At 43.4% G+C, this 26,817-nt stretch overlaps 1 protein-coding gene across 15 annotated transcripts in view; it reads left to right on the top strand.

Annotated features, from left to right (window-relative positions):
* TBC1D5 (TBC1 domain family member 5) overlaps positions 1-26,817 on the top strand; it is a 592,732-nt gene that overhangs the window by 466,581 nt on the left and 99,334 nt on the right. For all 15 annotated transcript variants that reach the window (XM_070772644.1, XM_070772249.1, XM_070772468.1 and 12 more), the window contains one exon: positions 19,972-20,057. In XM_070772644.1, the coding sequence (XP_070628745.1) occupies positions 19,972-20,057 (86 nt within the window). The remainder of the gene's footprint in view (positions 1-19,971; positions 20,058-26,817) is intronic.

The raw sequence follows: 26,817 nt of genomic DNA, 5'->3' as shown, positions 1-26,817 counted from the left end.
AGCAGCCGAAATAGAGAGTACTTCAGATTATTGCACTTGTAGACGCTGTATGATGCCTACTTGGTTTGAGCTGTCTTTGTGGGAACAGCACCAAAGTAAGAAAATTTGAAGAAAGCAGAAAAATGTCAGGAATGCTTAGAGTTGTTTTTCATGAACTCAGGAAAGAGGTAAACCCTTTACCCTTATTTTTCTAGCCAGTATCTGAAGAATTCCTGTCAGACTTTCTCATAAAGGTTCTAACTTAATGTATCTATTATACATTCCACTAAAGAGGACCCACGGACAAGAGTATCAGCTATTAACTTGAGATCCAACTACTTAATTTACTTAATTAGTAACGTCTTATTTAAGCTCTCTTACTTGAACTTCCTTCCATTTGAGTTCTAGAGACTAAGTGACATACATAGGAAGCAGTATTTGAAATAGCACTGAACAAAAACTAAAATTTCAGAATATATTTAGGACTTACGCATTCAAAAGCAATTGACTTCCAGTTAAACACGAGAGAAGTGATTTCGTTATCAGAGGTAAAACAGTTTGATGCCCTAAAGGGTTCCACTGTAGGGTTTAATATTTGTGTGTGTGTGTGTGTGTATTTAAAATTACAGTCATTTTATACCAACCACTCTTTTTTTAAATAGGAAAATAAAAGAACATAGATAATATATCTGTATTTTGATAATATATCTGTATTTTTCATTTCTTCCTTCCTATTTTAAAAATAAGATATATGTATGAGCATCTTGAAAACAGAAAATCTAGAGAGTGATTGAGGAAAGCATCGGCAGAGGCTTGGTAAGTGGGCCCAGAGCTCTGGGCAGTGAGCCGCTAGCTGTGTTTCCAAGGTATCCACTTACTGACTGAGTTTGTGGGAAATGTATAGATGAGCGAGTTTGTGAGAATATTTGGGTGTAAGAAGGTTGGATAATGAGTTGCTGTTGAGCAGGTTGTGGATCTCCAGGAAGAGACTGCAGAAGGCAACTGGGAATGTGTCGAGGACTCAAAGGAGAGATCTGGCCCGAGATAGATTTAGCTACTTGGAAGACAGGTATGAACCGTAGCTGAGGGAATGTGAGTGACTCAGGAATGGCGTGTTGGGGCATCAGAGGAGAACTGGAAGGGAATCATAGGGTGTGAGGGTCAGGACAGAGGACGCCAGGTGGGGGCAACTCGGAACGTGGACAGGCTGGGGAAGCAGGGTCCATGTAGGGTTTTGAGAGCACTCTTTAACTGCTGTGGCCTTGGTCTCCACCATGTCTCACGTGCACCACATTAGATTTCTGCCTCCGTGTAAGCTGTGGCGTGCGCACTGCCGAGACTTCAGTCTCTGTCCCCCGTCCCCACAGTTAGCCCTCTCCTCACTTCTCCGCCCCGACCCGTCTCCTCTGGTGCCCACTGCCCTGTTCTCTGCATCCTGTTTGCTTTTGTTTGTTCATTTATCTTGGGTTTTTTTGTTACGCTCTAGGAAAATCCCATGGACAGAGGAGCGTGGTGGGCTGCAGTCCATGGGGTTGCTGAGGGTCAGACACGGCTGAGTGACTTCACTTTCACTTTTCACTTTCATGCGCTGGAGAAGGAAATGGCAACCCACTCCAGTGTTCTTGCCTGGAGAATCCCAGGGACGGGGGAGCCTGGTGGGCTGCCGTCTATGGGGTCGCACAGAGTCGGACACGACTGAAGCGACTTGGCAGCGGCAGCAGCAGCAGCAGCAGCAGGGATAAGCGAGGTTGTACAGGACTGCTCTTTTCCCCTTTAACGTATGTCACTGTGCATAGTGCCCTCAGGGGCGTTCTGTGTTGTCCCAAGATTTCTTCTTTTTTTTCATGGCTGAGTAGTGTCCCACTGTAGATGTATACCAGTTGAGAAGACAGAATTATTAGGCAGTATAATTACCTGTGTGTCGATAATCCCAAGGACTGGAAATGGTTAGTGACAGATGTTGTAGAGAGATCAACTGAAATAAAAATAAACAGCCTTGAAAGTTGAAAGTTACTAAGATGTTTAGGGTGAGTATTCAAGGGGAAATAAAAGTATCCTTTCAGACTGAAACAGTGATATTAAGAAAAACAAAAGAGAAGCAAAAAGATTGTAAATGATTGCAAAATTTAAAAAGGATAGTGTGGACTCTAAGGGTGAAAATAGTCAGCAACTTGTGTTGCTGATAACAAAGGTTAAATTGTTTTCAAATGCATAGATAATGTGTCATTTCTCAACCAGACCCTTAATAAAGTGAAAGTGAAGTCACTCAGTCGTGGCTGACTCTGCGACCCATGGACTGTAGCCCACCAAGCTCCTCTGTCCATGGGATTCTCCAGGCAAGAATACTGGAGTGGGTTGCCATTTCCTTCTCCAGGGGATCTCCCTGACCCAGGGATCGAACCCAGGTCTCCCACATTGCAGGCAGACGCTTTAACCTCTGCACCACCAGGGAAGCCCTTAATAAAGTAATATGCCCAATTTTTCATTCCTAATTTTGCGATGTGAAAAATTGTGAAATATTATTTGAAAATGTAAACTGATTATTTAAAAGAAACATAGATAACACTTAAAGCATGGTTAGCTCTTTGCACCTGGGACTGTGATTCAGTTTAGTTCAGTCGCTCAGTCGTGTCCAACTCTTTGCGACCCCATGGACCACAGCACGCCAGGCCTCCCTGTCCATCACCAACTCCCGGAGTCCACCCAACCCATGTCCATCGAGTCGGCGATGCCATCCAACCATCTCATCCTCTGTCATCCCCTTCTCCTCCTGCCCTCAATCTTTCCCAGCATCAGGGTCTTTTCAAATAAGTCAGCTCCTCCTATCAGGTGGCCAAAGTATTGGAGTTTCAGCTTCAACATCAGTCCTTCCAATGAACACCCAGGACTGATTTCCTTTAGGATGGACTGGTTGGATCTCCTTGCTGTCCAAGGGACTCTCAAGAGTCTTCTCCAACACCACAGTTCAAAAGCATCAGTTCTTCGGCACTCAGCTTTCTTTATAGTCCAACTCTGACATCCATACATGACCACTGGGAAAACCATAGCCTTGACTAGATGGACCTTTGTTGGCAAAGTAATGTCTCTGCTTTTTAATATGCTGTCTAGGTTGGTCGTAACTTGCCTTCCAAGGAGTAAGCATCTTTTAATTTCATGGCTGCAGTCACCATCTGCAGTGATTTTGGAGCCCATAAAAATAAAGTCAGCCACTGTTTCCCCATCTATTTGCCATGAAGTGATGGTACCGGATGCCATGATCTTAGTTTTCTGAATGTTGAGCTTAAGCCAACTTTTTCACTCTCCTCTTTCACTTTCATCAAGAGGCTCTTTAGTTCTTCACTTTCTGCCATAAGGGTGGTGTCATCTGCATATCTGAGGTTATTGATATTTCTCCGGGCAGTCTTGATTCCAGCTTGTGCTTTCTCCAGCCCAGCGTTTTTTATGATTATTTAACCCAAAAAGAAAACTAAGGGTTAATTAACAGTGTCCTTCATACTTTGATGAGCTCTTATGTAAACGACAGCAGCTGTGGATATATGTAGGCAGAAGAGGTTTGAAGATGGAAATAGATTTAGTCCCTGACCGCAGCCTTACTGTCTTCATGACTTTGGCCAAAATACAAACCATTCTAACCAGTCTTTTTAGCTATACAGTGGTGCTGAGCTTGTTGTGAAAGTCCTGTGAATGCGAGATAGTGCTTGTACAGTGCATGGATGGTCTGGCGTCAGTAAGTGATGGCTGATGGTCTGTGTGCTTTCTCAAGAGGAAGAAGCAAGGCCGAACAGGCAGAATTCCATTTGAGGGTCTGTCTAAACACTGTGGATTTTCTCCCCCTAAATTTCGTGTTCCTGAGCCTCTTAGTTTTGTTTCCATTTACATAGTAAGCTTCCTAAATAATTTAATGTATCATTACATGTTGGTGTTCTCTTTTTTTTTAATTTTTGTACTCCCTGGCTGTCCGGTGGTTAGGACTTGGCGCTTCCACTTCCAGGGCCTGAGGTCTGATGGCTGGTCGGAACTGAGACCCTGCAAGCTGTGTGGTGTGGCTATAAATAAGTAAATAACCTTTTAAAGATAAAATTATCAGTTGCTTTTTATGTCGGTGTACAGATATAGATAACATGAGTTTGCGCAAACTCCGGGAGATAGTCAAGGACAGGGAAGCCTGGCATCTGCGGCCCGTGGGGTCGCTGAGTCGGACATGACTTTTATGACTGAACGACAAGGACAGACAGGCAAGCTGTGAAGGTTCCGGGCGTCACTGCTCATTAAACAGCGCCGCGCAGAAAAGGAAGCCCCAGTCTATGGCTGGCGAGAACCGACTCCGCACCGCTGCGCTGCTTCTCTGTGAGCCTCTCCACAGCGCGTCCGCGTTCCGCGCAAGCCCTCCCCTCCCTCCTGTTTGCTGTTCCACTGTCAGTGCCGCCGGGAACCCCTCCTGATGAAGCAAGTCCCCTTAGGCTCCTCCCTAGCACCCTGTACTGCCTTTCCTAAGCGCTAGGCACGGACACCGTCTTACACCGACGTGTGTGATTATTTCATCATTCCACCCTCTTGCCCCTTCGGGTGGAATCGAGACTGCTGTGTTCCCGTTGTCCTCCCGGTACCCAGCGTAGCCCCTGACACAGGAAGTATCTGCATAGGAGGATCTGTCGATTGGTGGGTGGCTGGCCGGGTGGAGCCAGAAGAATGTTTATTTTTCCACACTGTCTTCACCACAGCTGTGTGGTCTTCCTTCTACTGGGATTGCCATTGCTGCCCTTTTCCTACGGGCACCTTCACAACCTTCCTTCTCATCCAGCTGAAATCACACTTCTTGGTTATAAAATGGCATCCAGATTCTCACCTTCCTAATGAAACTCCTATGAAGATTCAGGCAAACAATATCAAAACCACAGAAACCAAACAAAGCAGACAACCTCCTGCCTACAAGGAGTTGAGCTCAGTTAGGAAAAGTTAATTATATTGCCTGTGCTTTGCTTTATGAAGCAGGTGCCCTCCGCAGCCACTCAACCAGCTGCTCCTTTGTGAAGTAAGTCATCAAACAGGTAGTCACGTCGTCCTGGGCAACCCCTGTGCACCCTGCTTACTGAGCTGGGCCTCCCTGCGAGAACAGGCTGCCCCTGGGACTGCTCACTGGGCTTCTTTCCGTTTTCCTGGAAAGAAAGATGACCTGAATTTGGTCATGACATGGATCAGGACAGTGGACTTAGCGAGTTGGGACTTTGTTCATCCGCAGGAACTCCCAGCAGCATGAGATCGCCCTCAGTTGCCAGTGAGCCCTTCTGGAGCGTCTTTCTCAAAGGCCTGTGATGGCAGCACCGTTGGCCTCACCCTGAGGGAAGGACTTAGGCGGCTTCTCCCTGAGCCGTTAGTCACGCATAGGTGCAGGTCAGGCGGATCTTGCCCTCCTTCTCTGCAGCGCTTTCTGTAAAAGCTGAGCTCTGATGAGCTCTCCAGCTCATCTAGTTCATAGGTGATCACTGAGCACACACCGTGTACCAGGCAGAGAAGATATGAAGAGAGACCTGGTCCTGACCCGGCCCTCGGAGAACTTCCGCTCCGCGTGGAAGGCAGACGTGTACACAGGTGACCGTCCTGCAGGGCACGGTGAAGTAAATGCAGAACAGACTCAAAGTCAGCAGGCTGATGGGATAGAGGCAGCAGGGGGACATGGAGATTTACAACAGAGTTTACGAAAGGCTTCATGTAGGAGGTGTATTTGACTAAGAATGAGAAGGATTCTGGGAAGCAAAGAATAATGCGTAGACACCCTAACCCAAGGAAACAGTTTACCTCAAGTCTGGAGATTTGCGGAATGTTCAGAGATGATGGCAAGTGAAACATTAAGTACCTGGTAGGTGATATTCTTGGGCTTCCCATGTGGCTCACCTAGTAAAGAATCTGCCTGCAATGCGGGAGACCCGAGTTTGATCCCTGGGTTGGGAAGATCCCCTGGAGAAGGGAAAGGCTACCCACTCCAGTATTCTGGCCTGGAGAATCCCATGAACCGTATAGTCCATGGGGTCGCAAAGAATCAGACATGACTGAATGACTTTCACTTTCAGCTAATATGAGATATATTTTAGGGCTGGATCATGGAGATCATGGTGGTCCTTGATGTCTTGCTGAGAAATTGGAACTTTGGCAATTGAGACTTGATTCAGAACTAAGAGAAGAAAGTAAAAAAAAAAAAAAAACAAAAAACTCAGACCTTTATTTTTCGAAGGTCATTGAGGTGGTATTATGTGTATCAGTGGGCACAAGATCAGAGACTTGATATAGTCAAGGCAAAAATCAAGACAGTTCTGAACCACAGTGAGGGTCCTGGTCATAGAGCTGTGGGGTCTTGCCACAGGCATCCTGGGAGGCAGAATGATATAACCTGCTCAGCCCAGATGTTTTATGTCCTAGGTCTAGGGTTCTGATAGAGTGAAAGTCGCTCAGTCACGTCCCAACTCTTTGTGACCCCATGGACTATACAGTCCATGGAATTCTCCGGACCAGAATACTGGAGTGGGTAACCTTTCCCTTCTCCAGGGGATCTTCCCAACCCAGGGATGGAACCCAGGTCTCCCACATTGTGGGCGGCTTCTTGACCAGCTGAGCCACCAGGGAAGCCCAAGAATACTGGAGTGGGTAGCCTCCCTTCTCCAGCAGATCTTCCTGACCCAGGAACTGAACTGAGGTCTCCTGCATTGCAGGTGGATTCTTTACCAACTGAGCTATCAGAGAAGCCTGGGGTTCTAATAAGCGGTTTGAAATATTAATGCCAGAAATTGAGGCTTAGGAGTTTTGTGGAGAGATGAGTATTGAAAGATTCGGACAAGATAATTGAAATTGAGAGTATATTTCAGAGATCACAAAATCGCAAAGAGTTACTGACAGATCTGTAAGATTCCCTTTTGGGGTGTGTGTGTGTGTGTGTGTGTGTGTGTGTGTGTGTGTGTAGTGAAATCTTGCAGTTGGTGCCATTTAAAGCTTCTGGATGACCTTCAAAGGTCAGCCTTAGGGCATCTCACCTTCCAGATCATCAAAGGCCTCTATGAAAAGAGTGAGTCCTGCATGAGCTCATAGAGGTAGGCTAAACAAAGTCAGCATAATGCTGTCTGGACAGACTTTTGCTAAGAGTAGCAAGTTCAGCCAGAATCAGGAGCTGTCCTTCATGTCTGTTTAATCTACGACTTAGGTGATGTAATTATTTTAGAGTACAAAATCTAAGCTGAGAAGGTTATAAAATATTTTTATCTTATTTATATAAAGCATAACTAAAGAATTAAGCTTTACTTTGGTTTAGTGCAAAGTAGTATAAATAAGATAGAGAAGGCAATGGCAACGCACTCCAGTACTCTTGCCTGCAAAGTCCCATGGACGGAGGAGCCTGGTGGGCTGCAGTTCATGGGGTCGCGAAGAGTCGGACACGACTGAGCGACTTCCCTTTCACTTTTCACTTTCATGCATTGGCGAAAGCAATGGCACCCCACTCTGGTGTTCTTGCCTGGAGAATCCCAGGGATGGCGGAGCCTGGTGGGCTGCCGTCTGTGGGGTCGCACAGAGTCGGACACGACTGAAGCGACTTAGCAGCAGCAGCAGCAGCAGCAGTATAAATAAGAAATCAGAATTGATCCCTGCCAGTAAGCTCATGGTGGAGATAACTCCCGTTGGTGGTCAGATGGGGGTGGGGTGACACGCTGCATGCTATGAAAATGACAGCAGTGTAAGAGAATCGCGAAGTACAAACTCACGCGCTAGCAGGGTAACACTCAAAATCCCCCAAATCAGGCTTCAACAGTGTGTCAGCCGAGAACTTCCAGATGGCCAAGCTGAATTTAGAAAAGGCAGAGGAACCAGCCAACATCCACTGGATCACAGGAAAAAGCAAGAGAATCCCACAAAAATTTCTGCGTCATTGACTGTGCTGAAGCCTTTGACTGTGTGAGTCACTATAAACTGTGGAAAATTCCTAAAGAAATGGGAATATTAGACCTGCCTCCTGAGAAATCTGTATGCAGATCAAGAAGCAAAAGTTAGAACCAGACATGGAACAACAGACTGGTTCCAAATTGGGAAAGGAGTACAACAAGGCTGTATGTTGTCACCTGCTTATTTAACATCTATGCAGAGTACATTATGCAAAATGCCAGGCTGGATGAAGCACAAGCTGGAATCAAGATTGCTGGGGAAAACATCAATAACCTCAAGTAGGCAGATGACACTGCCCTAATGGCAGAAAGTGAAGAGGAATTAAAGAGCCTCGTGATAAAAGCGAAAGAGGAGAGTGAAAAAGTTGGCTTAAAAGTCAACATTCAGAAAACTAAGATCATGGTATCTGGTCCCATCACTTCATGGCAAATAGATGGGGAAACAATGGAAACAGTGAGAGACTTTATTTTCTTGGGCTCCAAAATCACTGCAGATGGTTGGTGACTGCAGCCATGAAATTAAAAGACGCTCGCTCCTTGGAAGGAAAGCTATGACAAACCTAGTCAGCATATTAAAAAGCAGAGACATCACTTTGCTGAAGACGTTTCATGTAGTCAAAGCCATGGTTTTTTTAATATACATTTGTTTATTTTACTTGGAGGCTGATTGCGTTACAGTGTTGTATTGGCATCACCATACGCCCAGCTGATGTGAGAGGTGGGCTTCCCAGGCAGTGCTGGTGGTAAGACTCCACCCACCAGTGCAGGAGACTTGAGAGTCACAGGTTCGATCCCTGGGTTGGGAAGATCCCCTGGAGGAGGGCATGGCAACCCAGTCCAGTATTCTTGCCTGGAGAATCCCATGGAGGGAGGAGCCTGGCGGGCTGTAGTCCATAGGGTTGCAAAGAGTTGGACACAACTGAAGTGACTTAGCACAGATGTGAGAGTTGGACCATAAAGAAAACAGTGCACCGAAGAACTGATGCCTTGTGTGGCTGGAGAAGAGAGTCCCTTGGGCTTCAGGGAGTCAAACCAGTCAATCCTAAAGGAAATCAACCTGAGTATTCATTGGAAGGACTGATGCTGAAGCTCCAGTACTTGGGCCACCTGATGTGAAGAGCCGACTCGTTGGAAAAGACCCTGATGCTTGAAAAGATAGAAGGCAGGAGGAGAAGAGGATGACAAGGTTGAATGGCATGACCGACTCAGTGGACATGTGTTCCAGCAAATTCCAGGACACTGTGAAGGACAGGGAAGCCTGGCGGGCTGCAGTCCCTGGGGTCGCAAAGTGTCAGACATGAGTGAGCAGCTGAACAACAACAACAAAAACAAAGTCTTTGGGAGGGAGAGGGATAAACTTGGAGTTTGAGATTAACAGATACACACTGTTATATGTAGAATAGGTAAACCGCAAAGACAGTCAGCTGTATTCACTATCTTATCATAGCCTATAATGGAAAAGAACCTGAAAAAGAACACACATGTGTGTATGTACGCACACGTGTATGTGTGTAACTGCATTGCTTTGCCGTCCACCTGAGACTAACAGAATGTAGTAAATCAGCTGGGCGTGTTAGTCGCTCAGTCGTGTCCTACTCTTTGTGACCCCATGGACTGTACCCGACAGCCTCCTCTGTCCATGGATTTCTCCAGGCAAAAATACTGGAGTAGGTTGCCATTCCCTTCGGCAGGGGATCTTCCCGAACCAGGAGTCAAACCTGAGTCTCCTGCATTGCAGGTAGATTCTTTACTGGCTGAGCAATCAGGGCAGCCCATAAATCAACTATATACTCAGTTCAGAAGAAAATAAAAGTCTCTACCCAGTCCCCCTTCATATGCATCCATCCATTTCTCCTTCCAGGAAAAAATGTGTGTGTGTGTGTGTATTTGTGTATTCATTTACCAGTGCATATCATATTTTTTGTTTTTAACAGGTTGATTAAGATGTAGTTTACATACAATAAAAATGCACTCATTTAAAGCATACAGGTCAATGATTTTTACTATATTTACAGAGTTCTGTAGCCTTAGAACATGGTCATAATTCCCAAAAAAACCCTTATCAGTCACACCCTAGTTTTCTGCCTCCACTTAAAACTCTCTCCACCCCACCCTAGGCAGCCACTTGTCTGATTCCCGCCCCTGTGGACTTGCCTGTTCTAGATGTTCTGTGTACACGGAATCACGCAGTGTTTGGCGGGGGTGGGGGCTGGCTTCCTTAATTAGCGTAGTTTTTGAGGTCTGTGCATGTTGGAGCATGTAGTGATACTTTGTTTTTTATTGCCAGTTAATATTCCATTATGGATATACCACATTTTGTTTATCCATTAGTCACTTGGTAGACATTTGGATTGTTTCCACTCTGTAGCTATTATAAATAATGCTGCTATGCACATTTCCCATGCAAGGGGTTTTTTTGGTGTTTTTTTTTTTTTGTTTTTTAATCTCTCCTGAAGTAGAATTGCTGGGTCATATGGTTACTTACTCTACATCCAACATTTTGAGGAATTGTCAAAAGCTGTTTTGCAAAGTGGCTACACCATTTTACATTCCCATCAACAATGTATGAAGGAGGGTTCACATTTCTCAGCATACTTACCAGCAGTTGTTATACCTGTCTTTTTTATTATAGCCATTTGAAGGGGTGTGAAGTGGTATCTTATTGTGGTTTTGGTTTGCATTTCCTTGACAACTAATTATGCTGAGCATCTTTTCATGTCCTTTTTTGTTTGTCCATGTTTGTCCATGTTTAATCAGGTTGTCATTTTATTAAGAGTTGTGAGAGTTGTTAATATATTCTAGATACAAGATTCTCATATGACATGGTTTGCAAGTATTTTCTCTCATCTGTAAATCATCTTTTCCCTTTCTTAACGGTGTCCTTTGAAGCACAAACAGTTTTAAGTTTGATGAAGCCTAACTTATCAACATTGTCTTTTATCACTTACACTTTTGTTGTCATTTCTAGGAAATCATTTCCTAACCCAAGATCACAAACACATTTACTCCTGTGTTTCATTCTAAAAGTTTGATAGTTTTAACTGTTGCATTTAGGTCTGTGATCTACTTTGAGGTGATATTCTGTGGTGTGAGACAGGGATTCAGATTCATTCTTTTCCATTTGGGCATTAGTTGTGTTTGTTGGAAAAGCTTGTTCTTTGCTCCATTGAATTGTCTTGCCTCTTTGTCAAAAATTAATTAACCATAAGCGTGAGGGTTTATTTCTGGACTCTCAGTTGTGTTCCGTCGATCTATAGGTCTGCCCTTAATGCTAGTGCCTTACTATCCTGATTATTGTAACTTTGTGGTGTGTTTTGAAATCAGCCAACCTGAGTCACTTGCATTTCCATATGAATTTTAAGATCATCTTTGTTGATTTCTGCAAACAATTCCTTTTTTAAAATATTGGTAAAAATACCATTTGTATTCATCACTGCTTTTATAGCCATGATCAAATTAGATGTATATCTTATTTAATAAAAGCACATTTTAGAATATCACAGGGGCTTCTCAGATGGTACTAGTGGTGCAGTAAGTAGGCACAGGAGGCACGGGTTCGATCCCTGGGTCAGGAAGATCCCCTGAAGTAGGAAATGGCAACCCCCTCCTGTATTCTTGCTTGGAAAATTCCCAGGACAGGAGCCTGGTGGGCTACAGTCCATGGGGTCGCAGAGAGTCAGACATGACAGTGTACGCACATGCCGTGTTACAAATTTGTTCCACATTTCAGTTACTGTATTTCAGTATAATTGTTTTTCCTTTATAATCCTATGTATTCTCTTATGTATTTAAAAACATTATTCTGAAAAGGGGACCAAAGTCTTCACCAGAAGGCAGAGTAGTTCATGGCTCAAAGTGATCAAGAGCCCCTGGCATGGACAGGCTGAAGCAAACAGCCTCCTCCCTGGAAAAGACCCTGATGTTGGGAAAGCCTGAAGACAGAGGAGAAGAGGGGGCAGAGGGTGAGACGGTTGGATGGCATCACCAACTCAGTGGGCATGAACTTGGGAAAACTCCGGGAGATGGTGAGGGACAGGGAAGCCCATGCTGCCGTCCATGGGATCAGATAGGCAGACACGACTTGGCGACTGCACAGCAGCCACGCAGCAGAGATACTACTTGAGCGGCTGCCTCAGGGGCCTTTGCTTTTCCTGCTGGGCTGTATCAAATGTGCTGATTAAAGAGGGACTACTTCAATGACATTTTCCACTCTTTAAAGAAATTAACACCTGATGTCAGTGTTTTTATAGTGACAATGAAATCTAGAATAAAACAAATCAAGAGGGCAAGAAGAGTCCATCTGTAGGGCCTTTTCTTGGTGTTTCTGGGTTTAATTTTACATACTTTCTCAAGTTGAGATTGGCCTCACTCAGGAAAATAAACTCTAATCTGTAAGTTATGTTTGGTTTCTGAGTTCTTTACTTGGACGTTTCAAAATTCAATATATATACTTCGTTGTTATCCTAGAAAGTATCAGAAAAAAAGAGTGTAGGTGAATTACCATAGTAAGAGTGTATTTATATAATGAGATTTTTAATTGCAGGATGTTTTTTCATTGAAGTGACTCCCAAAATTGCATGAGAGGCTTTCTCCTGCCAGGCCTCCGTGTGTGGCAGCTCAGCTTTGGTTTCCTTGGCGGTGAAGATAGCGGGCAGGAAAGGGAAGGCAGGTGGGGTCAGATTTCTCAAATCCGGGTTCTCAGTCCTATGGGGTCACATAGACTTACTCTTGAGGATTCAGAACTCCTAAAACCATTTGTAAATTGCTTCGTTTTGATGATAATTTGTTTAAACTTATTTTAGCACTTCTAAAAATAAAAACTTACGAGGGCAATTTTTATATCCGAGATTTTAGTTCCTTAAAGTCTCTTTCCCAAATTGGAATATTTAGGGATTTTTTTTTTTGATATTTCCTCTTTCCGTTTCTGTTGGGAACCTTCACTATCTGGAAGAGATAAATGGGGTTCCATGTGTCTGAACCAGTGAAGTCATGCTCCTGCCCTACTCTGCTCACAGTCAGGGAAGGAAAAAGGTGAAGAGTTCAGAACTGAGCTCACCAACTGGAGGATCTTGAGGTCCAGTGTCAGTCACAAAGAAAATGGGTAAATGTGAACCTCTTTCCATAGTTATTTATGTATTTATATTGGGGGGTATGTTAATCTGGTCTTGTGCTGCTGCTGCTGCTGCTAAGTCGCTTCAGTCGTGCCTGACTCTGTGCGACCCCATAGGCGGCAGCCCACCAGGCTCCTCTGTCCCTGGGATTCTCCAGGCAAGAACACTGGAGTGGGTTGCCATTTCCTTCTCCATTGCATGAAAGTGAAAAGTGAAAGTGAAGTCGCTCAGTCATGTCTGACTCTTAGCGACCCCATGGACTATAGCCCACCAGACTCCTCCATCCATGGGATTTTCCAGGCAAGAGTACTGGAGTGGGGTGCCATCGCCTTCTCCGAATCTGGCCTTGGTCTCCATGCTAAATTCAAACTGTAAATGCATTGGAAGAAGGAAAAGACGTTATTTGTCTTGGGTCTGTTGGCTGTCGGAGGCTACTGTGGAGCATAGTGCTCGGGTGGTCTCGGCGCCCCTGTGAATCTGAGGTCTGGGCTTGCTGCGCTGGGCGTGTGGCTGTGACCTCAGGGAACGGGCTCATCCAGCACGTCACCGAGGCTGGCACGGCCTCAGAGCTTTTGTCTGTGTCCTCACCAGTTCACGGTTTTGCTTCCTTTTTATTTTTAAGGCCTTAACATTGTTTTTGTTTTAATCTGTAGATGCATAGATTGAAAGTACCTAAATTTTTCTGTCAATTGCCCAAAGATTCTTAATACCTAATATCTGCAATATATATTTCTTATCAAAAGACATAGGAACTGTTAGTATACAAGCCAGGGGTCATTTTAATTCTGATCCTGAGATGAAATTCTGATTTACAACCCTATTGAGAAGGTGTGTTTTCTTTAAAAAAAAAAAAAAAAAAAACTGTGTTAACTTGACGTATGTGTTGTATCCACATTTTAGATTTTTGAATATTATAAAAAAAATCAAACTAGATTTTACTTTTGGGAATCCAGTGTTTTGTGAACTTATAAGCATTTGGCGTTTAATTCATGGTATGGGTTGTTCAAAAAAAGGAAGAATGGTTTAGATAAGGTAGGTATGGCTGATACACTATTATACGTAAGTGCATATGCAGTAAAGTCAGTATTGTCTCAGTAGCGAGTAATACGAAAAGAAAACCGACTCTTGGGTAAATGATGAAGGAAATAAAACACAAGTCTAGATTTGATAGCAATATCTACATAAGACCACTTATTATTTGTTCATCTATCTTAAGGGAATTCTGTGAGCACTTAGGACTGTAACGTCTGCCTTTGTGACCCTCTGTGTTACTCTGGTTGTGATGAAGAGGGCCGTGTGTGGCGATAAGCAGCAGAAATGCTGAGACCTTCGTGGACCCTCTAGCAATCAGTGAATATCAGATCACAAATCTCCCCAGCTTTAATTACAGGCAAAAGAAAAGACAAAATTAGCATTTTAATATAGAAATATCTTAGGCTTTAGGAGAATTATGATAAATCTAATGTTGCCTAGCGAACCGAAGAGGGGATATCACAACAAACTGTCTCCTTAGGAATATTTGTTTAAATAAAGGCAACAATACTTCATCCTTATCTTTTTGGGGTAATTATCGCTATTTCAGGCCGTTCTTTGTTCCAGGTTTAAAATACCTTTAGTTGGAAAAAAAAAGAAACAGTAACTGGCAGTGTTTGTTTTGTATAAAACTACAAGAGGGAGCCCTGCGTGCTTGGCACTAACCAGAACGTTATTCTAGGGCTTTTGCAGCGCCAGTTCACTGGCGCCACGGCGGCCCGTGCACTCGCACGCGTGCAGGCTGCCTCGCTTCAGCTCCAGCGTGTTAAACTGACTCCTCTTCCAGGGCTGAGCTTTGCCCACCTGTCTCCCCTAAAACACCTGCAACATATGTTAGCATAACCCTGCAATGCTTTGCCTTTGGGGTCCTGAGAAATTCCCCCAGAGCTTTTTGCTTATAAACAGCTGAGCAATTCGTTTTTCTAATGACGGTTGCTTTTCCCCCAGCATTGAGGCAATAACATATTCACTAAAATAAGAGTCTCATTTTTCATCAAAGAGAAACGCTCGACATATTTTTACAGTGCTGTTTCTCCTTCTGAGCCTTATTTTTCCCCTTTTCTAATCTGGCATGCTAAAAATTAAGAGTTGGTAGCAAGATATCAGGGAAAAGAAAACTAAGTAATTCTTCATTTGTCAAGGGTTTTCTTCATGCCAAACAGACATTGTATTTACATTGTAAATATAAATCAACCTTTTCTATTAGACAAGTGCTACAGGAACTTTATCAGTTTAGTTTAATGTAAAAACTGTAACCAATAATAATTTGGACGTATTGTAGGAAATCCGTTTGATTTTTTTTAACCTCATTAGCTGGCAAACAACTGTGCTTTAATAGAATGCGGTTTACAGTTTTTAAAACTGGTATGTGTATACACACTCCTGATTTGTAAGACATTTTCTCCACACATATGAGGCCCAATGTGTACAATATATGTTCCTAAATATGTGTTACTTTTCTAAAACAAATGGAACGTTTGGTAAACCCTGCCCTAAGTTTCTGTATGGGTATCAGAAGGATGGAACACTGCTTTCTCTACCAGTTGGCCACCGTGGATTTTAAGTCATCAAACTATCAGATCTGCTGTCAACATTCTGCTCATCAGCGTTCAGTGGTATCAGAAGGGAATTCTAGCTTCCATTTTCTGGAGCTTTTCCGAAGTGCCCACCACTGTGCCGCACGTTATGTCCGGTGCCCCGTTTAACCCTTTCCGCAGTTTTGCAGATGAGGAAATCAGCACCGGGGGTGTGAGTCCTCCACAGGCAGGCGTGGGTGGAGTGGACTCGAACCTCCCTGACCCATGACCCCTCACCTCCGCCACCAAGCAGCCTGAGCCCCTCACGCAGACGCCGGGTCTGCCGCAGTCCCTGCGTGTTTCACGTAGAACTTGAGCCTTCTTCACTCCCTGCTGGTGCGTTCATCACAGCCGGGGTCACTGGGCCTGGGCCGCCTCTGCTCTGCTCAGTTCTCCATGTGTTGTCAGCGCCAGGCCTTTGAAAGGCACTGCGTTGTTCAAGCGGGATGAGTCCCTCGGACTCTTCCTTCTGGAGTTCCCGTTAACGGTGCAAAATGAGATTGTCAACCGCAGGTGAGGGACCACAGTTAGGGGTCAAGCTAGAATGTTCTGTCTGTCGTGACCTTTGTGGATGAGTTTGATTTCACCAGGCTCAGAAAATTGTCACATTTCTTCTTGTGGTTAAGTGTGCTTCTTGTGGTTAGTTGTACTTAGTGCAGGTTAGCAGTTCAGTATTCGTATACTACCATTCGGAGAAGGAAATGGCAACCCACTCCAGTGTTCTTGCCTGGAGAATCCCAGGGACAGAGGAGCCTGGTGGGCTGCAGTCCACGGGGTCGCAAAGAGTCGGACACGACTGGGCGACTTCACTTTCACGATGCTGAAGAGAAGCCTTCAGAAGAGCTCCAGTAGCTTGTTAACAGAGGAGGGGATGGCACTTACGAAGTTAATTAGCTGCCATCTTGTGGAAGATTTATTTCAAGTCCGTCCAGGTTGGTCCAGGAAAGGTCCAGTAAGCCCAGGGTGAGTTCAGTCTGTGACTTCTGCATTTGCACGTGTAGTTACGCCAACCTCTCAGGTCATGAAACGTAATTGGTGTGTCTCTATACACAGACAATATAAGTTAGGGTTACCATTTTTCCTTCTGACAAAAAGTCCCCCCCAAGAGTGGTGGGGTGTTTTTGTTGTTGTTTTGTTTTGTTAATGTACACTGGCTTGGAAAAGCTTATAATACTTGAAATCTTGACAGTCTGAAATGGGTTTAAAATAATTGCTCATTGTCCCAATCCTTTGCCAAAGACATACCAGGTTAAAGTTGTCGCCATCGTGTGTCCTGAGCAATGAGATCTCACACCTGTCGTGGGGCCTGGTCTTTCTTACATGAAGAGTTTTATGTGTGTAGAATTCCAGTGGCTCTTAAATGTTAGAGGAAATTCCAGATCTATAAACGTAAGAATTAAAAGCTGTTATATTTCTATTAAATTCGGTTTGGAAAAAAATTCTTTGAAACAAGAGAGACAAACATCTTCTTACTTTTAAAATGATTCCACTGCATAAGGTTAGACTTCTGCTCATGTAATCTTATCCCACCTCTTATGTTGGTACATAGTTGAGTGAGAAGATACTGCTCTAAAATTTCTTAACTTTGTAGAAACCATATTCAGAAGAGACAAAAGGAACTGAATTAATTCATTATTGACCAGAGACATATTAATACGTCTTTTGTTACCCAAACATTATTGACCTGAGACATTTCGAGATTCACTTAACAAATCGCCAGCCACAGGTATTCCTTTCTGCAAAAATCTTTCAGTCAATAATGTGTTAAAAGAGAAGAATTATAGGTGAATTAAAGAACTGTCAGTACTGCATCTTACTGTATAAAAGTATGTGCCTTTTATAAATATGTGTCTATACATGTGATTTCTGTAGCCACACGTTGCCTTCCTTACATATCAGACGTTTGGTTCCATTCTGTTCATTACAGAGGCTGCAGTCTTTGTGGCCATTGAGCCCTTCAGGTGTGGCTGGTCCAAACTCAGGTGTGCCATCTGAAATATACGCTGGATTTCAAACACTTCATACAAAAGAAAGCACGTAAAATGTCTCCGTTTTTATACTGATTACATGTTTTTAGTGTCAACATTTTAGATAAGTCAAATGAAACAAAATATTATTATATGTCATTTCACTCTGGTTTTTTTTCTCTTTTTTTATGTGGCTCGCTAGAAACTTTACATTACATGTGAAGCTTGCGTTTGTGACCCGCATTATGCTTCTGTGGGACTGTGCTGGTCTAGGACATCCGTGTGTCTGCCTACTTATGTTTTAGTAACAGCAGAGAGAAAATCCTGTTGAATAACTTTCAACTGTAACCTCTAATTTTATTTTCTTCCATTTTAAATACTGTTTTTCAACATCATCTTTTCATTCTTTTTTTTTTTTCTATCCCTGTGCTGTGTCACTTTAAGCTGCCTCTCCAATTGATACTAGTGAGTCTCCTAGGAATTTAAATAGACCTTAGTGAAAGCAATACTTGAGCCTCATTCATATGTTCAAGTTAGACCATTATTCCTAATAATGGCTTTAAGTGCTTAGGTAGATCAGCACTTCATGTCTTGAATTGCTTGTCATTTCTTTATAAAGATATTTCAAGAAACTGCACAGTGCCTCCCCTTCTTTCATTGTTTTCTAGCAAAAAGTAACAGAATCCTTTATTAATTTGTTGAAAGTCAGAGAAGAAAAGCCTTTTATAGTAGCAAAAACAAAATGTTTCCAAGTACTGAGAATAAGGAGCAAAATTGGTCATGAGTGATAGTCTTAGGAAAGTTAATTTTAAAAATAAATCATGAAAGCACTGTCAATCTGCCAGTGGTTTTGACCTCTGTTTCGTTTTCCCATTATGCTTGGGTCCAGGTTGTCATCAGCTACCACGAGGAAACCTATGTAATTCCTAGAGAGCGAGAAGTTGCACTGTGAGACTTAATAGTATGGTAGTCATGGAAGCATCAGTTATCTTCATCAAGGCAATTCAGATTTGATTATTGTAGAACTGTGTTGAATACCAAACCAGTGGAGTAGTAGCTGGAGCTAAATCAAGGGATTGTCATTTTTGTCAGATGATTAGGGCTGACTTGGAAGAGATATGAAAGGGTTGAGCTGTGTAAATACTCTCTTTTCAGCAGAAAAAGAAAAGGTCCATCACGGCCTTAAGACGCAGCTTGTTAGCTGATGAATTTCAAACTGTTTAACCTTAGCAATTATGTCCCCGCCTACATGAAAGTATATCTGTGCCTTGGGGTTATGTCTCCAAGGACTGATATGAAAGCATGTTGATAATTTTATATTAAAATAAAATTCAGCCTTTCTGTGTCTAGTTGGTTCTCTCAAAGGACAGGGCGTGCTGTTTCAAGGTCTGAATTATTAATTTGAGTTACATGTTTAGGTAAACACTGGATCACATTTACTTGTTTTAAAAAACTTCTTAATGAAAAATATGTAGTTTAACCTTTTAGAGATGATGATATTCAGGTTATACTATTAATGTGTTACATTTTTATAAAAGTGTGTTTTTATAGAAGTATATTTGATTAATTTTTATTTGCCTGAGGAACTTGATACTTACAAATTATAGACACATTAAATAACAGCAACCTGTTTAAATAGACACACCCAACCTAATGATTCAAGAATATCTCTGCAAGTTTATAAATAATATTAAATGCCAGAAAGTGCAGTGTATTGCTGCTTCTATAAAAATGCGCATTGGTCAGTTGGCTTTCATATTGTGGTGGTACCCTGATAATATGTCCACTCCCTGGGCACTTATTCCACTCGTGTATAAGAACAGATGACATAGAAACTGCTAACTTGAAAAGAATTGCCGAATTCCAGAACAACACATTGGTTTTCGAAGAAGAAAGACTCAGGGTGCCATCTAGTGGGCGTGGCTAGCATCCTGGTTGTCAAAAACTGGTTTTTGCTCTTCTTCAAAATGTAGCTTTCTTAACGGCAGTTGTTGTCTCCTAGCCCTAAGAGTAGATTGTACTGGTGTTACATCTTACATAATACCTCAGTTTTGTTGTAATTTTATCTGATTGTATTTTGGAAAGGCATGTTGAAACTGATCAAAATTACTGAAAAGAAATCTAATGAAAGAAATAAATCAGTGTGACCTGAGACAGGTTAGAGTAAAATGTATTAAGTAATTTTAGTGTTTAATCAGACAAAGATAAGTTAGGGCAAAACTTCAACAAAGGAAAAAATACCCAAGCACATTAATTATTAAACATGATTATTATATGTATTTTTTTCTTTAAGAGTATAAAAGTAATTGTTTCATCACTTTTTGTCTTAATATACAAATTATATAATTTTATACATTTTAACTTATTGCTTTTTTTTTTATAGAGAAATCCAAGACCAGTGACTTATCAATTCCATCCAAATTTGGATTATTACAAAGCCCGAGGAGCAGACCTCATGAATAAAAGCCGGTAAGTCCTGTTTCTCTGATGGAAGTTCTAAGTCACTAAGATATTCTTGGAGATTGTCAGGAAATTTTATGCATTTGCTGAAAATAATTTTCCAGTTTTTAGCATATCAGTGGTTAATTCATGTAATGAATCTCTGTTAAATAAATTATCTGAGTTTTTCTTTGAGGTGTGAGAAAAGGATGTATGTTGATGTCAGTGGTCATAAAAATTAAATAAATACCAGAGTATGCGTTACAGATTGAATTTTGGCAACTTCATTTTTCTAACACTAATAAACCTAAAATAAATTGTGCCTACATGTATAATCTCTTTCTAGATCCTTTCTGTTGATTGAAAAGAGGCAGTTCTATAATATATGTTTAAATTATTTCAGTAACAAAATTAAAATTGGGTTTCCCAACTGTCTTTAGAGCTGCACAATAAGCTTATAAATGCATCTTATGTGTGCATTTGTGATTACATACATAGAAACTTTAAGGGTCACTGTAGGAATAAAAAATCATTAAAATCCTACTTTTAAAAGAAATTCACACTTGCATAAAGGGTTGATGAAGAGTTTTGTTCTTTCATAATACCATACTCAGATGTCTCAAGAGTTGACTTGTCAAACCAGAACCATCTCAAATTAGAACTTAATTTCGAAGTTTACTCTGAAAGACTGAAATGTTAGTCATGATAAATGCTGCAAGTTGTCCAAATTTTCTTCCTTAAGCATTTTGACTGTTGCTAGCTTTTCTTCAGAAGTTCAGCAACCTAAGTATACATAGATGGAGTATACTTACATGATATGTTCTTCTCTTACTTCGAGTTAAAAAAAAAAAAAAAAAAGACATAATTCCTGACACATTGAAACTCATAGTCCAAGGGATGAGAAGGATTTTATAACAAGACAGCTATATTTAAACCTGCAGTATTTTTAAATCCCGTGTCCTTGTCTGAAGTCTCTGTGGGCTCTGTGATTATGAGAGCAGTTCTGCAGCCCGCGAGGCTCTCGGGAGCTCTGGTTTTGCCGTGCTGGGTCTCCATGGCAGGCACTGGCTCTCTCTGGCGACAGTGAGTGGGGCTGCTCTGTAGGTGCAGTGCTCGGGCTTCCGTCGCAGTCACTTCTCCTGCTGTAGAGCACGGGCTCGGGGCTCGGAGGCGTCAGAAGCTGTGGCCCGCGGGCTCCAGAGCGCTGGCTCGGTACTTGTGGCGCCTGGGCTTAGTCGCTCTGTGGCATGTGGGATCTTTCCAGACCAGGGATCAAACCAGCGTCTCTTGCGCTGCAAGGCAGATTCTTAGCCACTGGACCACCAGGGAAGGCCTGAAGCGCTTTTCTGTTTGTCCATCTGATTTTTCTTTCACAGATAAAAGGTTCATTCCCTATAGTCACTTTTGTTCATTTAGTTTCACACATTTTTCTGGTGCCAGACTGCCTTGCAGAGAGTGGACAAACCGGAGAAAAATCCCTGCCCTCAGGAGTCTTACCGTCTAGCCATTTGTGTTTCCTTCCTCTCGTGTCAAGCATGGAGGCTGGATATGCTCTTTAAAGTGTGTGTGAGGTCCTTTCTTCATGCAGACTCTTCCTAGCTGGAGTCCCCTCTGGCCCCTGGGCTCCACCCCACACCCGCTGTGCACCACCCTGGCCCCCAGGTGAGTTTTCACAGGACCTAATTCTCGGTTTACGGCAGAGCGTACCGCACTCCCACTGAAACTCCCAAAGGCTCAGCAGTCTGCTCCTCTCCCCTGCCCCTCCCTGTCTCCTTCCTCCCACTGGAGCTTGCCAGGGCCTTTCCTGTTCCCCTCCCACCTCCGTCTTTCTCTGTGGCTTCAGCGCGAACATCATCTCACACAAGCCTCTTTCTCTCTTTAAGACCGTATTGAGGTATGGTTGATTTACAGTGTTGCGTTCATTTCTCTGTCCAGCAGAGCTACTCAGTCATGCATACATGCATCCTTCTTCTGTTCTTTTCCACTGTGGTTTATCACAGGATGTTGAAAACGGCTCCCTGTGCTGCACACCAGGACCTTGCTGTCTGTCATCCTGTAGATGAGTTTGCATCTGCTCATTGCAAACTCACAGTCCACGCCTCCCACCCGCCCCCGCCCCACCTTGGCAAACGCAGATCTGCTCTCTCTGTCTGTGAGTCTGTTCTGTTTTGTAAATACGTTCATTTATGTCATATTTCCTGGAGAAGGAAATGGCAACCCACTCCAGTATCCTTGCCTGGAAAATCCCACAGAAGAGCCTGACGGGCTGCAGTCCACGGGGTCGCAAGAGTCGGACACGACTGAGCGCCTCCACCACCACCACCGCGTCGTATTCTAGAGGCCACATCCAAGTGATGTCATTCAGAATGTCTTTCTCTGACTTACTTCGCTTAGTATGATAATCTCTAGGTCCATCATGTTGCCACAAATGGCAATTATTTGCTTCTTGGTATGACTGGATAGCATCCTCAGTATCCATGGACCACATCTTTACCCATCCATCTGTCGCTGGGCATTTGAGTTGTGTCCGAGCCTTAGCCGCTGTAAGTCGTGCTTCTGTGCACACAGGGTGCGTGTGTTTGTGCGACGCCCAGCAGCGGGGTTGCTGGGCCGTGTGGGAGCTCTGCTTTTAGTTCTTTGAGGAACCTCCGTACTGTTTTCCTCGGTGGTGGCACCAGTGTGCATCCCCACCCACGGTGCGTGGGGGCTCCGTTGCCCCACACCCTCTTCAGCATGTACGGTTTGTAGACTTTTTTGATAATGGCCATTCTGACCGGTGTGAGATGATATCTCATTGTAGTTTTGATTTGCATTTCACATCTTTTTCTGTGCCCATTGTCCATCTGCGCGTTCACACAAGCCTCTCTCCGTCTCTGTTTTGTCTTCACCTCCTTTGATCCCTCTACCTGATTGCTCCGCGTTGTTGTATTCCCGTAGCATTCATTTCTCACTGAAGCCATATACATATGTATCATCTCTCTCCCCAGTCTCCACACTGAGGTCTAAGCCCCTGCAGGCAGGTCGCTTGTCTTACCCACTGAGGGCGCCTGGGATAATCCTTGCTAGTGTGAGGAAGTTGATAGCTGTTGCGTATACATGATTCTTTTTTTTTTTTTTTTTTTTGCATTTTTCAACATCTCCTTTTCTTCTTTTTCAAAGAAGGAAATAGACTGTACCCTTTCTTTTTCCCCTTCATGTTTTATCTTCCATTTAGCTTTCTGTCCCTGCATTCTTCTCAAAATTGTTGGTTCTGTTTTATGTATTTTCTTGTAAGCACATTGAGATTCCTATATGCAGTATCATTGTAAAGACTAGATGGCAGCTTTCTCATCATCACCATGACAGTTTCAAAGCCTGAAACTGAAAGTGACCAAGTGAAGTGTAGCGTGTGAAAACATCACAGACAAGTTGAAGTTTAAAGATGGTGTTGGGAAACTTGACAAATCTTTTGAAAAGATATCAACTTATAACTTCAACACACACCAAAACAAATTCTGAATTAATCGGAGTTCACTCAAACAAGCAAACAGAAATAAAACCCAAGTGTCTGTCTGACTTCTAGTTACTTGACTTTTTATCCTTGAAAGTCATGGAAGAAGTCACAAAGGGAAGGACCTATGGATTTTATTGCACAATTGTTTCTGAACAGATATGTCAGAAATGTTTTTAAAAAATGAATCAAAAACAAACAGAAAATTGGGAAAATATTTGTAAAAGAAATGACTGACTAACTATAATATCATGAATGTGTGGAAACTTGCACAGTTCAGTAACAAATCACGATCCTGACTCAGGAGCCGTCCCGCCTCCTGCTATGCTCTTCTCTGCCCAGAGGACCTCAGCCTGGTTCCCGGCGTAGGTTCCATTTGTGACTGAAGGGCCCTTCGTTTGTGTCTTCAGCCTGACTTCCTTCCTTGAACTCCGGGCTTGCTTGATTGCACTGAACTCTTGGTTTCACCTCCACACACCTGTTACCCCGCAGTGTTCCTCGGTAACCGTGAATGTCTTGACCTGATCCAGCCTTAGAACGCCCTGGGCTCCTCTCTCTCTGAGACATCACATCAGGTCCATCAGCAATGCCTGCTCAAACTGTGTCCTGAAACAGCCCCTTTGCTCTCTCTGCCCTGCCAACACTGAGTCGTGTGTCCTTCCAGTCTCCCCCAACGGCCTCCTCACTCGTCTCTGGTGCAGGTCCCATCTTCCGCTCTTCCGCTCAGAGCCCTCAGTGGCTTCCCAGCACGCCTGGCCTCAGGTCCAGCACCGTGCAGTGCTGCAGGGAGGCCCTGCGAAACCCGGCTCCTGTCTGTGCACCCCCGTCTGCGCCCCGACCCGGCTCACTGGACTCCAGCCACCCCGGCCCGCTGACCGTCCCCCCAGTTCCCCGTCAGCCCCCTTCAGGAGCTTTGAGCTTGCTCTCCGCAGGCCGGGGCTCTTTCCTGAGAACCCGCACTGCGCCTGACGTTTCTCTCTGCTCAGACCCCGCCGCTTCAGGGAGCCCCTCCTTGACCGCTGTGTCTAAAGCAACGGACCCCTTGACTCCTTTTATTTTCCTTTGTTACTGCTTTTGTTTTTGTGGGGTTTTTTAATAGCAGTTCTTACCACCTGAAATGGTATTTTTAGCTTTTTATTCTACGTTTTGTGTGTTTTTATTGTTTCTCACATTGAAATATAAATTCTGAATGTTTTATTGTCTTGTATCCTCAGCACCTAAAATAGAGCCCTGAATATAGTATGGACTCAACAAAAGAAGGATTGCGAACAGCAATAAACCTCAAAAGGCTGGTCAAACTCATAATTAGTCACAGAAATGCAAATTAAAAGACCTGTGAAGTACCATTTTTCACCTTTCAAAATAGCAGGTTAATAATAAATGAGACAGATCAGATCAGATCAGTCACTCAGTCGTGTCCGACTCTGCGACCCCGTGAATCGCAGCACACCAGGCCTCCCTGTCCATCACCAACTCCCGGAGTTCACTCAGACTCACGTCCATCGAGTCAGTGATGCCATCCAGCCATCTCATCCTCTGTCGTCCCCTTCTCCTCCTGCCCTCAATCCCTTCCAGCATCAGAGTCTTTTCCAATGAGTCAACTCTTCCCATGAGGTGGCCAAAGTACTGGAGTTTCAGCTTTAGCATCATTCCTTCCAAAGAAATCCCAGGGCTGATCTCCTTCAGAATGGACTGGCTGGATCTCCTTGCAGTCCAAGGGACTCTCAAGAGTCTTCTCCAACACCACAGTTGAAAAGCATCAGTTCTTCGGCGCTCAGCCTTCTTCACAGTCCAACTCTCACATCCATACATGACCACCGGAAAAACCATAGCCTTGACTAGACGAACTTTTGTTGGCAAAATAATGTCTCTGCTTTTGAATATGCCATCTAGGTTGGTCATGACTTTCCTTCCAAGGAGTAAGCGTCTTTTAATTTCATGGCTGCAGTCACCATCTGTAGTGATTTTGGAGCCCAGAAAACTAAAGTCTGACACTGTTTTCACTGTTTCCCCATCTATTTCTCATGAAGTGGTGGGACCGGATGCCATGATCTTCGTTTTCTGAATGTTGAGCTTTAAGCCAACTTTTTCACCCTCTACTTTCACTTTCATCAAGAGGCTTTTGAGTTCTTCTTCACTTTCTGCCATAAGGGTAGTGTCATCTGCATATCTGAGGTTATTGATATTTCTCCTGGCAATCTTGATTCCAGCTTGTGCTTCTTCCAGCCCAGCGTTTAATAAATGAGGCAGAGATGAGTAAGTCCTAGACACCTACTGTACAGTCTAGGCCCATAGTTAATGATACTGTTATGTACCTAAGATTTGCTAAGAGAGTAAATCTTATTTTAAGTGTTCTTATCACAAAAAGTAAAATAGCCATAATAAATATAGAGGGTAGGAGGAAACGTTAAGGGGTGGGGGTACGTTTATGTCATAGATTGTGGTGATGGCTTTGCAGATGCATGCTTACCTCTAAACACGCCAAGCTGTGCACATTAAGAAGACACAGCCACTGTAGGTCTGAAATGCCTCAATAAGGTGACTTGAATGAGTGAGTGAATGAGTGACCAACCCAGAAGGAGCATGGATACCCGTAGTCACTGGTTTAGGGAATGTAAGTTGAAAGAAACTTGATCATCTTGCTAAAGAATACTCCCAAGTCTATATGTAACCCTTATAACTACCACATTCTTTAGAAGTTGGTTTATTGTACCATTACTTTATCTAGGATGAAAAAACTATTGTAGCTATTGTGAAACCTATTGTGAAAACTATTGTGAAACCCTTGGCAAAGACCCCTTTAGCTATTTAATGCCCAAGATGTTTTTACCAGGCTGGACCTTTAAACCGTAGCCTTACAACTAGTTTCTTAGCTGTTTAGAGGCTATTAAAGAGTTCCTGCATCGGGGCTGTCACTGAGCAGCAAGACAGGCTGTGGGGCTGATCCAGAGTGAAGGCGATCTTCATGGGGGAACCCCCGGCAGTGATGCGTGAGTGGAGGACAGGCAAGGGCAGACAGGTACCTGGAGGGCAGGGAGCTAATCCGTGCCACGTCTGGACGCAGTCCACGGCAGTGGACTTCTGTTTGTGCTGCTTATCCAAATGAGAGATGAGGATGCAAGATGACATGTGATTTCATGGATAAGAATATCTCTAGAAATCAAGAAGCCTGATTTCTCTTCTCTGCCTTACCATGGATTGCTGTAATTAAGTCTTTAACAGCAAGTGCCTAGGTATTTTCGTGATAGATTTTCCATTACGTGTGTGGGTAGCATTCACTGTGCTCTGATTTTACTTAGC

This window comes from Bos indicus, chromosome 1 (genome assembly GCF_029378745.1).
Source record: "Bos indicus isolate NIAB-ARS_2022 breed Sahiwal x Tharparkar chromosome 1, NIAB-ARS_B.indTharparkar_mat_pri_1.0, whole genome shotgun sequence".
Classification (NCBI taxonomy): Eukaryota; Metazoa; Chordata; class Mammalia; order Artiodactyla; family Bovidae; genus Bos; species Bos indicus.
This window is presented reverse-complemented; position numbering and strand designations above follow the sequence as displayed.